General features: G+C 37.8%; 1 protein-coding gene across 2 annotated transcripts in view; it reads left to right on the top strand.

Annotated features, from left to right (window-relative positions):
• The window catches only part of LOC124615488 (cohesin subunit SA-1), a 149,435-nt gene that overhangs the window by 124,586 nt on the left and 10,244 nt on the right, over positions 1-14,605 (top strand). For both annotated transcript variants that reach the window (XM_047143830.1, XM_047144613.1), the window contains 2 exons: positions 4,231-4,439; positions 13,413-13,570. In XM_047143830.1, coding sequence (XP_046999786.1) covers positions 4,231-4,439; positions 13,413-13,570 — 367 coding nt within the window. The remainder of the gene's footprint in view (positions 1-4,230; positions 4,440-13,412; positions 13,571-14,605) is intronic.

Consider the following 14,605-nt stretch of genomic DNA (forward strand, 5'->3'; position numbering starts at 1 on the left):
ACAGATGATGCCTTATGGCAATGTGCATTGTCGTGCTGTGTCACCAAACTGTTCACCTGCTGTAAGCAGTATGTAATCCTACAAAATATGTTCATATCCTTCCACATTTAGATTTTTCTTCAACACTGTGACGGGACCACACCCTAATCGTGGAAAACACCTCCACACTGTAATAACACCTCCGTAGTGCACAACTGGCGCTACACATGATGGCAGGTATGTTTGCCAGGCATTTGCCAAACCATTCCATCAATTTGATGTAGAGTGTAGTGTGATTCATCACTCCGAAGCACTCATTTCCAATCACCCACTGTCCAGTAGTGTCATGCTATACGTCACATTGAGCTTCACTTTGCAGGGAATACAGAAATGTGTACCTTTTGAGGTGCTGCTCAACCATACGCCATCCTTTTTAATTCCCTACACACAGTCATTATGCTATCTGGACTGCTGAGAGCACTTTGGAACTATGAATGATTCTCTCCACTGATTTAATGCGATTGTTTACGACGACCCTCTGCAATGCTTGACAGTTCTTGTCTGTCAGTATGTAAGGGTCCTATAGTGTTGGTTTAGATGTGGTTGTTCCTTCACATTTTCACTTCACAGTCATATGACCAGCAGTCAATGTAAGCAGCTTTAGAATGGTTGAAATGTCCGCAATTGATTTATTAGTTAGTTGACATCTGATTACTAGTCCATGCTTGAAGACACTGAGCTCTCCTGACCCACCTATTCTACTGTTACAGTTTCACAATTTATAGGGATGTACCGACATGTCTGATCAGATGGTGTATATTTTAGACTTCTGCGATGTGGTTAATAGTTTACCCACATTACTGAAACATTGTGTATTGGTAAAATTAATCACGTACAGGCATAGCATTCACAAACACTTAAGTAGTGCTGATATTTGTGCCTCTCAGGAGTTTTACTGAGTGGGATAGCGTAGCGGTTAGCACACTGGACTTGTATTCAGGAGGACAACGGTGCAAAGTCACATTTGGCAGTTCTGATGTAGGTATCTGTGATTTCCCTAAATTGCTTATGGCAAAATCTGGGATGGTTCATTTGAAAGGGCACAGCTGCTTTTCTTGTCCATCCTTCCCTACTCAGTGTGTGTGCTTCATATCTAATGACCTGGTAGTCGACTGGACGTTAAACACTAATCTTCTACTACTACTAGGAAGTTTTTAATTATATTGTCTAACATTTCTGTGTATCCATAACATGTTTAGGATTTTTTTTTTTTTTTAATTAGTACAGTTCCATCCTTCTGTTGGTTTGAAAGCAATGAAACTAAAATTTATAAATCAACTGTTCGTTGAAGCTACATGTATTATGTATAGGTAAGGACAGAGAAAAGTGGTATTATTTTTTGTCCAGACCAGTGTTATCTTCAGACTGCTAATTTTTCAGTTACGTTCTTTCTTTTTGTGGTATTTCATTGGTTTTAAGTCTTACGTTGAAAATGGACATATACCTTTGAATTACATTTACTGACATAACACATCTCATTTCCATTACAAACAAACCTTAATTTCAAGCCTATTAAGGCTTAATGCAAGGTGCCTTATTTATCTTGATGTCCCCACGTAACTTCTTTCCCAGCAGCAAAATAAAAAAATGCACCAAGAAAGCATTGTTTAGCTACCAGAGAGACATTAACCATCGTGGTTTCCTTTCCTTAACTTCTTTGCTCCAAAGATTTTGTTGCTCGTTTCAATTTCACAAGGTTGCTCTTAATTTTGTCTGTTGCATTCCTAATGCGAGCAAGTAATGCCTCATGTGTATTGACTTTGTCCTCGTAAGCTATGTCCAAAGAATGTGTGTGTGTGTGTGTGTGTGTGTGTGTGTGTGTGTGTGTGTGTGTGTGTGTGTGTGCGTGCGTGCGTGAGTGCGTGCGTGCGAGCTCGCACGCGCGCGTGCATGTTTCTATACCCAGTGATCCAATTCCTCTCTTTAAGACCTGTTCAGAAACATTTCACAGTGACCAGTCACATAAACCAGATGTCATTTACTTTGACTTCACTGTACAAACAGATGGTAAAAGTACCTGAGGCAACTTAACTCATCTGCTGGCTAGAGTTGATACTAAACAAATGGGAACATAAGGGAATGCATGCCGGTCATTCAGTCAATCACTTGCAGCTGAAGTGTTGTGGAAAAACTGTGTGTGTCAACAAAGAGAAAGTGAAAATGCTACTTATATATGGAAAATGTGTTAGTGGAACAGTAATTGCAATAAGGTAGGAAAGGAGGTTCTTCTATGGAAATTGCTTTCTGTAGAGTTCCTTTGCCTGAGTAGTTTTTTGCCTACCTTCAACTGCAATAATAGAAAAGTAATGAAGATGCAGTCTTTAATCAAGGGCTGTCTTTACTGTACACATCATGTATACTATATTACTATTCTATATGTAGCTGTGTTATAAATGGTAAAATACTGCTGCAGTCACTGTTCTGCTAACTTACATTGTCAATAGATTAGTAGCATTTCTAACTTCTGTTCAGTGGCGTACCTTGTACTTTCACAAAGCTTCAGCAGAAAATGGGTGACTGAGTGAACAGTGTGCATTTTCATTCTGTTTTTGTCTAATGTCAACTCCAGGAAGTGGACATGTTGCATTACTAAGGCTGTGTGAACTGTAAGTCAATCAGATTTGTGTTACTGTCCTGTACCCGCTATTAGTACATGGTGATACATTTCTTTTGTGTTCTTAAGGAGAAGAAGTGGATACTGAATAAAAAATACTGCTGCTATTTAAAAAGACATTTTGCTGTTCATATCTTTGTAACCAACAAATTTTCAAGAAAGACAATCAAGCCGGTTTAATGTCCCTCTGGTAGGTAAACAACATTTTCTTGGTACAATTTTTTTTCTTCTGGACAAAAAGTTACTTTGGGTAATAAAGGTAAATGGAACACCCTGCATAGTGTAAAGAGTACTACTCAGATATACACTTGTGCGTCTAAGGAAAACTGCAGCAGACTTGTGACAATGTACATATTTTCTACTAGCATGAAAAGTTGCTGTTTCACAGAATTTTGAAGGAATTTGTATTCCTTCAGAATATTTATGCTGCAGAGTCCTGCCATTCCAGGTATGTAACAGGCTCTTTGCCATGTCATCATTAACAGAGTTCATCACCACCACCCCATTGCTAAAACAAGAAACTACTGCTGATATATGTGGCCATAAAAGCTGGAAGCCTAGTTTGAAAGTGCAACCCTTGTTTCACTCTTTCTTCAGCTCTTTCTAAAGTACTTCTCTCCACATTTTAATTGGCTTTGTCATTTCATTAAGAATTCATTTTCCATAATAATTAATCCTAATGAATCCAAATTCACACTGTCATAACTTGGAATGAATATCAGTTTTTTTGCTGACTCCATATTTCACAAAATTTTTACACGGCAAGTCATCTCGATAGCGACATTATTTTGGAGAGTTTTAATTTTGTGCCTGACTTAAACTGCACCTTTTTGTAAGGCATAAATGTAAATACAGAAACTGCCAAATAAGGTGCTTCAGCTTCAAAATCACACCAATCAACATGGCGCATGCTTGTTGTGCTTCAGTCAGTCAAGCTGAGCGAGATCTGTAGTGATTAGCACACTAGAACATTTGGGAAGACAATGATTCAAATCTGTGTCCAGCCATCTAGATTTAGGTGTTCCATGATTTGTCTAAATCATTCCAAGCAAACACTGGGGTGGTTCATATGGATTGGCATAACCAGTTTCCTTCTCCATCCTTGAAACAGTTCAGAACTTGTGCTCCGTGTCCTCAAAATGAGAGGTTTCTTAAATATTTCATGAAGAATTGCAAAAAAACAAGTAAATAAATAAAAAGGTTAGTTTGTTAATATCAAGAGATTTACGTGAAAGAATGCAAAAAGTGCCAGTAGCAGACACAGTAGTCACATTTCAGGAGATTTTGCTACATCTAATCAGTTAAAAATTACAAATACTTTCAGTAGGAAGAAAGTCATAATAAATACATCTGTAATAAGAGGCTTGTGTTCAGTTACAGATTTTTAAAAACCTCAAATTTGAGGTTTGTATGTGTTTAGAGGTAATGATATACGCTCTGATTACTTCCTAGTTACTTCAAATATGTAATATTAAAAATGTAATTTAAAAATCTACTAAATGTGTTGCACATTTCATGATTCCAGTCTCATCTCAAATTTTTGTCTCATATTGTTTATGATGTGTGTTTTTTTTTAGGAATTAGCAAAGCGATTTGCGCTATCTTTTGGACTGGATGCTGTGAAGAACCGTGAAGCAATAACAGCACTTCATCGTGAGGGTATATTGTTTGCAGTTGATCCACTGGAAAATATTGAAGACCCTACAGGCCCCCCTCCCAACCTACCATTCCTTGAGATACTCACTGAATTTACGAATAAACTACTGAAACAGGATAAACGTGTTGTGTAAGTAGAATGTAAGGAATTATATATTAAATTTATTGTATAGGAAATTTCTGGAGTAAAGACAAATAACTAATAGTTGTAAATTGTTTCTTTAGCAGTGCAGTCCCTTGCTCTGAATTGGTAGAAATTGTTTTTTTTTTTTTCTTTGCTAACTGCACACTTCTGCATTCAAACAATAATGTGCACAGTAGCAGTGTAAGTCATTTTTGAATGCTACATTTTACTGTGCTCTCCTGTGTTCAGGTGCTGTGTGTAGGAATAGTGATGAAAAGCTTGCTGGTCAACTTTGAATGTAACTTGTGACATCTCAAAAGAAAAAAAAGGAAACCTTATTATTCATAATGTTAACAAGTGCTAGATATGAGGCATACGAAGAGACTACATTGTGCAAAGGAGCTGGGGAGCCTCATTAAAAATAGGCGTACTTGAAAGAATTGAATTATTGTCATTTTAATGATTGCTGAGCATGTGATCATGTGATGAATTGCAACAGTACTTGAGTAAAGTGGAATGAACGACTGAGTCTGTGACATTGACTTGAGTATTGCTCATCAGTGTGGGATCCATACCAGATCGGGTTGACGGAGAAGATAGAGAAGATCCAAAGAAGAGCGGCGCGTTTTGTCACAGGGTTATTTGGTAACCGTGATAGCGTTACGGAGATGTTTAGCAAACGCAAGTGGTAGACTCTGCAAGAGAGGCGCTCTGCATCGCGGTGTAGCTTGCTCGCCAGGTTTCGAGAGGGTTCGTTTCTGGATGAAGTATCGAATACATTGCTTCCCCCTACTTATACCTCCCGAGGAGATCCTGAATGTAAAATTAGAGAGAGGCTTTCAGACAGTCGTTCTTCCCGCGAACCATACGCGACTGGAACAGAAAAGGGAGGTAATGACAGTGGCACGTAAAGTGCCCTCTGCCACACACCGTTGGGTGGCTTGCGGAGTATAAATGTAGATGTAGGTGTAGATGTAGACTATAGGTTTCATAGGTAGTCATAGTTGTATCGTCTCCGTTGGCAATTAGAAGTTTGGAGAGTGGATCCGTATTGACACAACTTTACTGTTCCTCTGTTGCATTTTTGAAAATACTTAATTTTTGAAAGTATTTTTGGATAGATAAAAAATCTACTCACCAAGTGGTGGCAGGAACAAATGCACAAAAAAAGTTAAGGAAATGTGTAAACTTTTATAGCTAGTCGGCAGTTGGGTTGATTAGATTAGATTAATACTTGTTCCATAGATCATGAATATGACACTTCGTAATGATGTGGAACGTGTCAGGTTAATAAAAGATGTCTGTACAAGATATTACATTACACAAAATATTGCATGACACTAATGTTTAAGTTGGTTTTTTTCCCCCTCCCTTAATTTATATCTAAAAATTCAGCCAATGAGTAGAAGGAGTTGTCATCTAGAAATTCTTTTAATTTATTTTTAAATATTGGTTGGCTATCTGTCAGGCTTTTGATGCTGTTTGGTAGGTGACCAAAGACTTTTGTGGCAGCATAATTTACCCCTTTCTGTGCCAAAGTCAGATTTAACCCTGCATAGTGAAGATCATCCTTTCTCCTGGTGTTATAGCTATGTGCACTGCTATTACTTTTGAACTGGGTTGGATTATTAACAACAAATTTCATAAGTGAATATATATACTGTGAGGTTACTGTGGGGATCCCTAGATCCTTAAATTGATGTCTGCAGGATGACCGTGGGTGGGCACCAGCAATTATTCTGATTACACGTTTTTGAGCAATGAATACTTTTCTGCTCAACTATGAATTACCCCAGAATATGATGCCATACGAAAGCAGTGAATGAAAGTAGGCATAGTAAGCTAATTTACTGAGATTCTTATCACTAAAATTTCAATAACCCTAATAGCATACGTAGCTGAACTCAGACGTTTCAGCAGACCATCAATGTGTTGCTTCCAGTTTAACCTCTCATCAATGGACACACCTAAAAATTTTGAAAATTCTACCTTAGCTACAGACTTCTGTTCAAAGTCTATATTTATTACTGGAGTTGTGCCATTTACTGTACAGAACTGTATATACTGTGTTTTATCAAAATTAAAGAGAGTCCGTTTGCTGAGAACCACTTAATAATTTTGTGAAAAACATCATTTACAATTACATCACATAGTTCTTGGTTTTTGGATGTTATTACTATACTTGTGTCATCAGCAAAAAGAACTAACTTTGCATCTTCATCAATGTGGAATGGTACATCATTAATGTATATCAAGAACAGTAAAGGACCTAAGACCGAACCCTGTGGGACCCCGTACCTGATAGCCCCCCAGTTTGAGGAATCAGCTGATGTTTTAACATTACATGTACCACTTATTTCAACTTTCTGCATTCTTCCAGTTAAGTATGAATTAAACCATTTGTGCGCTGCCCCCCTCAAACCATAATGATTTAGCTTATCTAAAAGAATTCCACGACCTACACAATCAAAGGCCTTTGAGAGATCACAAAAAATACCAATGGGTGATGTCCGGTTATTCAGAGCATTTAATATTTGATCAGTGAAAGCGTATATAGCATTTTCTGTTGAAAAGCCTTTTCTGAAAACCAAACTGACATTTTGTTAGTACTTCATTTTTATAAATATGGGAGGCTACTCTTGAATACATTACTTTCTCAAAAATTTTTGATAGAGCTGTCAGAAGAGAGATTGGGCAGTAGTTGTTGACATCCAACGTATCCCCCTTTTTATGCAATGGTTTTACAATGGCATATTTCAGTCTATCGGGGAAAACACCCTGCTCCAAAGAGCTATAACATACGTGCCTGAGAATCCTACTTATCTGTGGGGAACAAGCTTTAAGTACCTTGCTGGAAATGCCATCAATTTCGTAAGAGCTTTTACTTTTCAGTGAGTTTATTATTTTACTGATTTCAGAGGGAGAGGTTGGTGGAAATACAGTTGTTTCAAACTGCACAGGTATGGCCTCTTCTATTAGTAGCCTTGCCTCTTCTAGTGAAGATCTAGATCCTATTTTCTCCACAACATTTAAAAAATGATTATTGAAAATATTTTCAATTTCTGATTGTTTGTTAGTACACTTGTCATTCAGTTTTATGGCACTAAAGTCTTCCTGTGCTCTTGGTTGCCCTGTTTCCCTTTCAATAATATTCCAAATTGCTTTAATTTTATTATCAGAGTTACTGATCTCAGACATGATACACATGCTTCTGGACTTTTTAATAACTTTTCTTAGTACTGCACAATAGTTTTTATAATATTGAACAATTTCGGGGTCAGTACTCCCTCTTGCTGTTAGATACAGTTCTCTTTTATGGTTGCAAGGTATTCTTATTCCTTTAGTTAGCCAAGGTTTTTTATATGTTTTCTTGGAATTATGTTTAACTATTTTCTTGGGAAAACAATTTTCAAATACCCTTAAAAATGTATCGTGAAATAAGTTATATTTCAAGTTTGCATCGGGTTCCTTATACACTTCATCCCGGTCTAGATGCTGTAGGCTTTCCCTAAAGTTTGCAATATTTATATTGTTAATTGAATGCACTGCTTTGAAATTCTGATTTGATGTACTGCAAGGAGCTATGTCATGTACTGTAACTAGCTGTGCACCATGATCTGAAAGACCATTCTCAACAGGATAAGCATTTATGTCCTTAAACTTATCTTGGTCTATAAAAAAGTTATCTATCAATGTCCTGCTGTTCTTTGTTATCCGAGTAGGCAAATCAATGACGGAGCTCAAATTGAAAGAACTGAGTAAAACTACAAGGTCATTCTTCCTATTACACTCTTTCAGGGAATCAACATTGAAATCCCCACAAATGATAATTTGCTTCCCCCTGTCTGACAGATAGCACAACAAAGCATCCAAGTTTTCTAGAAATAGCTGGAAATTCCCTGAGGGGGACCTATACACTGTTACAATTATGAAAGTGCCATCATTTAGTTTTAGTTCAGTGGCACATGCTTCCATATGTTGCTCTACACAAAATTTTTTAGTTTCTAAATTTTTTACACTGTGGAAGCTTTTGACATATATGGAAACTCCTCCTCTCATCATATTATCTCTACTTACATGTGCAGCTAATTTGTACCCATTGATGCTAACCTTTTGCATATCAGTGACAATGTGATGCTCAGACAGGCATAGTACATCTATTAAATTCTCAGTTTCTATATCTTCTAAACAAAGCAGAAGCTCATCAATTTTATTCTTCAATCCCCCAATATTTTGATGAAATATACTAACATTATTTTTCACTTTACTTTTGTGGGTATCTTGAATTTTTTTAAACATCTTTAGTACTTGCATGGCTGAGTTTCCCACTGGACACTGATTTTACACTAAAAAAGAGTTTCCACCATGAGATGTAGTTCCTTCCCCCTTTAAATATCCTGCTATCAGCCCAGCCAGTTTACCCTTCCCTTTCTTGTTGAGGTGTAGGCCATGTCTAGTATAGTCCCACCTACAGAGTGAATCAACAGGAACCACACCAATGTGTGACCCTGCACCAGATCCAAGTAGCCGTTCCAACTCCAAATTAACTCTCCTGACAGAAGAGCTCAAATGAGGTCGGTCGTGGCGCTCCAGAACCGACACAAACCCAACACTGGTATGACTCGATGTTGACGCAATCTTTGCCAGGTCACACTCTATGCTGTATCCCGGATCTCTGTCAATACTGTTGCCTGTCCCACCCACAATAACCACGATATCTTCCTTAGTAAAGCCTCCACATAGTGAACCTAAATCCTCTGTAACCTGCCCCAGTCCAGCACTAGGTTTGAAAAAACTTGTGACCTGGTATTCTGACCCTAATTAATCCTGCAGAAGTTGGCCCACACCTCTAGCATGCGAACTACCTAGCAACAAGACTTTCTTTCTCTTTGCAGACTGCCCTACATTCTTATTCAATTTGCTTCTGAAAGCTTGTTGAGCCCTGTCTACATCTACTTCTGTGAGAGGCTCATCAGTTTCTGACTGAGGCAACAGGTCAAACCTATTTTTTACATTAATAACAAAGCTGTCAGAAGAATTTCTTGGCCTGTTCCTTATACCTGTTGCCCCTTCCCACCTGCAGAACCACTGATGAGTCTCGCTCATTTTCCCAATTCCCACGCCACTACAATCGCCCCAATGAAAAAAGTTACTACATCCATCACACCAGACCCCGGAGCTAGCGATTCTACGGCATGTCAGGCACTTTACACTCATGGTACAAATCGATCTTAGTGACAGAAAGACAATTAAGTTACCGGAAAACAATGAAAATACGTGTACGAAAAATTAGGCCTATTCGCGACAATGTAAACAGTGGAAATTACTTAAGAGATGATGATACTCTACGGATATAAAGGGGCAGCAGACGTATTTATCACACTAAACTATCAGTAAATGCACTTAAAACTGCGGTATGAAGTTTAATCTGAAAGCTCAAAAGTTCGGCCTGGCCGCGATATGTAAACAAAACGAACTTTACGTGATTACTGTGAAAATACGTAAGACAAAAACCTTTAATGGTACGCTTGAAGAGCACTATAATTAACGTAATAAATTAATTTAAAGTGTTAAAAAAAGTTTATTACTACTTAAATTTCTTGTACGAGAGCTGTGACTCAGACGTCCGTATAGCAGGTGCAGGGCTACCAACCTGAAGGGGAACAAAGAGGGGTGAAGGGAAATGACTGAAGAGGTTTAGGAAAGGGGGGGGGGGGTTACTGAAAAGTTGTCCAGAACTTTGGGTCAGGGGAGACTTACCGAATGGGATGAGATGCAAAGAAGCTTCACTGTACACTGCAAGACTTCCTGCTGATCGTCTGTCACCAGTTTGTTTACTAATTGGACTGCACTTTTCTTTCCTTATTGCCATTTGCTTTTAGGTGAGTCAGTTATGTTTTTGTACATTTGCTTTTTACCAATTTCCAATGATCATCTGTTACTGCTGTCTTTTGCATTATTTTATTTCCAAAACACAGTCGATTCCATTTTCTTCAGTGGCTTCCTCTCTTTGTTTTCCCTGTTTAAAAAATTTTGTCTGTTTCCTTGTCTTTCCCAAGAACTTCGCCAATCACACTTTTATTGTTGTAATTTTTTCCTATCATAGGGTACACTTTCCTCATGAGAAATTCTCACACACTCATTGCCTTTGGTTAACCCATGTCTGTTCTCGCAACTTTTGTTTGAAATTTCCTACAGTTTTCTGATTTTTTTTTTTTTTCTGATCTTTATCTTAGCTTGTCTTCCTTCTTTCTCTTATTGTGCTTTTTTATCACTGCTTCTACCATTTGTTATACTCCAAACCTTCTTTTCTTGAAATAGTCTTTCCTTCCCATTCTGTCAGGTAAGTCTTCTATGACCAAGGGTTCTGGGCAATTTTTTTTATAACTCTCCCCATTTCCCCAAGTCTCGCCAGTTCCTTTCCTTCATCCCTCTTCGTTCCCTTTCAAACCTTATGCCAGGAGGAGGAGCCACTGGTTATGAAAGCTTACACATTACCTTAATTTTGGTGTGTATTTTTTCCTGCTGCAGCTTGTTGAGTAGAATATATTTTTTAAAATTTTTTTCTCTATCCAGTTACATTATCTTCTACGTGTTTGCTTGCTAAATACTTTGCCAGTTCATTGTTATGTTTAATACAGTTGCCCTTTTATTTCTGTCAGTACCTCATGTCCACTAGCATATGAACTTTTGGTACATCGTAGATGTCATCATTACAAATCAGTGCCGCAACTAGAATTTCCATTCAGTTGATTAATGGTTAAAATTTGTCTAGTAATCTTGGATCTTTCCTGTACACATTATCTTAAATTTTCTACTATAGGGAAAAATTGTGTACTCATTTATGGTTTATCTACAAAAATGTGGGCGTCTTGTTTATGTATGTGTAACAATGGGGTGATTTTCTTCCACCCAGATGATCAGAAGTTTCTGAGGGGTACCAAAAGTTTATTTGAAAGTCAAATCTCCAGCAGTCTTTCCATTTCAGACCTTGAATCACTGAGTATTTGGTTGGTGTGACATTTGTAAAGAGTTTAACAATCACAAAGCTAAGGCAGCTGCTTATGACTAGACTACATAGGAGACAGAGCATCTTAGATTGCCAAACCTTGATCTGAATAAATTTGATGCAATTATTTAAACATTGTACAAAAACGCCTTTAGGTTGCACTCATTGAAGGATCAGCAACTTCTGAAAGGAGGCAGTAGTCACTTGCGTTCAAATTCTTTCGCCAATCACAAGGATATTTTTCAGTGCACGTAATATGAGCATTTTTTGCTTCGTTTTAGAGGAGACCCTGAGAACCACAAGGGCTTAGAGCAACTGTCATTAAGCCCACATAAAATTGACTCACAGAGAAATCTGTGAGACAGATTTTTGTGAATTTTCATATATACAATGTAAGCCCATGCTACTGTCGCAGATCAGTGATGATGTGCTTTAGGCCCTCATGATTCTCAGCACCTTATATACAGTGTGGACATTAATAAAACTGACAGGGACAGATTCCTGACTGAAAATGGAGAAAAAAGGTCTTTTGAATATGTGTCCGGAAATGCATTGTTGCCACTATAGATGGTGCTGATGAATGACAGTTTCTATGACAAAGTACTGTCTGTTCCTTGTGTGTTGCAGGCTGTGTGATTGATGCAGTGTACTGTAAGCAGCAGAATGGTCTGGGAACAAGCTGGGATGGTGTTTGTATACTGCCAAGCACATGAAATCACTCAAGAGGCAGCATGGCTTTACCAAAACATGTACACTCACAGACCCTAACCACACCACACGGCGTTTCAGGCCCCGTTTGGGTGTTCGTGTGATCATGAGTACTTTCAGTCAGACCATTATGCAGGGAGGTGGCATGCTGTGCGTATACCAGATTTGGAGCTTGTAATAAGGTTTGTCCCAATATCCTGTAGAACTCTGTTCTTCAAATCTAGTGTACGCATAGTTCACTGCCTCCCCTCCCTGCACATTCGTCTGTCTGAAAGGACCCATGATCACACAAATGCCCAAAAAGGACTTGAAATGTTGTGTGATGTGGTTGGTGCCTGTGAGCTACTTCTTTTCGTATAACTGTGCTCTCTCTCGACCGTTTCCATCTGCTTGGGCATTCACGAACACCATCTCAGCTTGTTCCCAACATGAATACTGAACCAATCTGCTGTGTCAATCGCACAGCCTGAAACACACAAGGAACAGATGGCACGTGGTCAGAGGAGCTGTCATTCGTCAGTACCTTCTAGCATGGCAGTGATTCATTTCTGGGCACATGTTCGTAGGGCCTTTTTTCCTCCATTTCCAGTCAGGAATCCGTCCCTGCAGTTTGTTGATTTTGTTAATGTTCACCTTATATATTTTTTAACATCATTAATATCTGTCATTGTCTTATTTTAGACAATAATTAATCCTGATACTATCTTTATTGTTGTATGTACTCTGGCATCAGTGTCTAGTTTCTATAATATTGAGGATAGTTGCATGTACAGGTCAAGAGCAAAAAATCTTCTGTGTGTTAATATGTAGTACATGATTACTTTTGTTTACAGGACTGAAGACCACAACAACACATTAACAACATAATTTTCCACAGATAACTTGGATTTTCTGCGAAAAAGATTACATTTTTATAATGCAGGAAGTTACTATGCATAATAATCGCAAGTTTCTAAACGAGTAATATGAATGAATCCTTCGATTGTGCAATTTCTATCTCTCTCTTTATTAACTATTACCCCTTTTCCCAAAATTATTCTGCACCTAACAATGGATCCAAAGAGCCAAAACTCTCAATTTATGTACGTGCCTGTAGTATTCCAATAAATGTTACGTTTGTAAATACAAAGTTGCTCAATTTATTATCCAGGTGCTTGATGTTTATATTCCAGTTTAAATTTTGGTTTACTTTTGCTTGAAGAAATATGACAGTCAAATACTTCTAAATTATGATTATTGGTTGTCATTTACTGTTTGTACAGATTGAATTTCCTGGATCGACGGATTGCTGCTGGGATGCCCTCTAGCAGGGGCGAAGATTGGCAGCCGTTACTTATGTACAGGAACAGTTTAGTTCATGGAGAAACTGACCAGCCTCCAGTTACCTCTAAACGAGCATACGGTAGGAAGAAGAAAGAAGGTAAATTATTTTTGAAGTATATAAAATTTTTGTAAGAGTACCTGCTGCTCATGTACAGAGTGATTCACGAAGATATGAAAATATTTTAGTATATTATTCTACAAGTAAAACTAAAGAAAAGAGTTCATGTAAACATTTGATCTGCAAATATTTAGTTACGGAGTTATGAGTAATAAAATATTTTGCCCGAAATTTAACAACTTTGCTAATATGAAGCCATTGCAGAACTGTGCGGGGTTAAAGTAAAGCACGATTTCCATTTATTTTGTTGTTATTGGTCTGGTGAATCTAATAAACCATTTCCCAGATGTGTATCTGCAGTAGTTTAACAGAACATCCAGAGAAGCAAAGACACAATTTTCTAAAATTTTTAATTTAATAACTACTTGTTCCAATTTGTTTTTTTAATTCCAGACAATTGCACAAAGTTTGCAACAGAAATTGTTGAGCATTTAATTTTGGAAAAATGATGGTAATAATGTTGACAGAAACTGTACAAATGTGTCAGATAATCTGCTTTTGTTAATACCATAGCACATGTGAATTCATGTTAAACTGGAAAAAACAAAGCTCATTGTTAAGGAAGTTTTACAATTTCACAATACATTCACAATAAATACTCAAAATGTCTCTGAGTACAGTGCATTTAGCTGCATGTGTATGAACAGATTTTGTTGCTCGTTTCAATTTCACAAGGTTGTTCTTAATTTTGTCTGTTGCATTCCTAATGCGAGCAAGTAATGCCTCATGTGTATTGACTTTGTCCTCGTAAGCTATGTCTTTCATCCATCCCCATACACAAAAATCCATTGGTGATAAATCGACCGATCTCGGTGGCCACAGACGTGTAGCACCAAGCAAATCCTTTCTGGGGAAAGTGTTCATTTAAATGTGTAGTAATGGCGTTGGTGAAATGTAGATGTGCGCCGTCATGTCAAAAATACATTTGCAATCACGAAGCAAGTGGAACATCTTCTAGCAAGCGGGGCATTTCTTCTTGAAGGTTAGACATCCTGGAAAAATGAATGGACCAGT

This window comes from Schistocerca americana, chromosome 1, assembly GCF_021461395.2.
Source record: "Schistocerca americana isolate TAMUIC-IGC-003095 chromosome 1, iqSchAmer2.1, whole genome shotgun sequence".
NCBI lineage: Eukaryota > Metazoa > Arthropoda > Insecta > Orthoptera > Acrididae > Schistocerca > Schistocerca americana.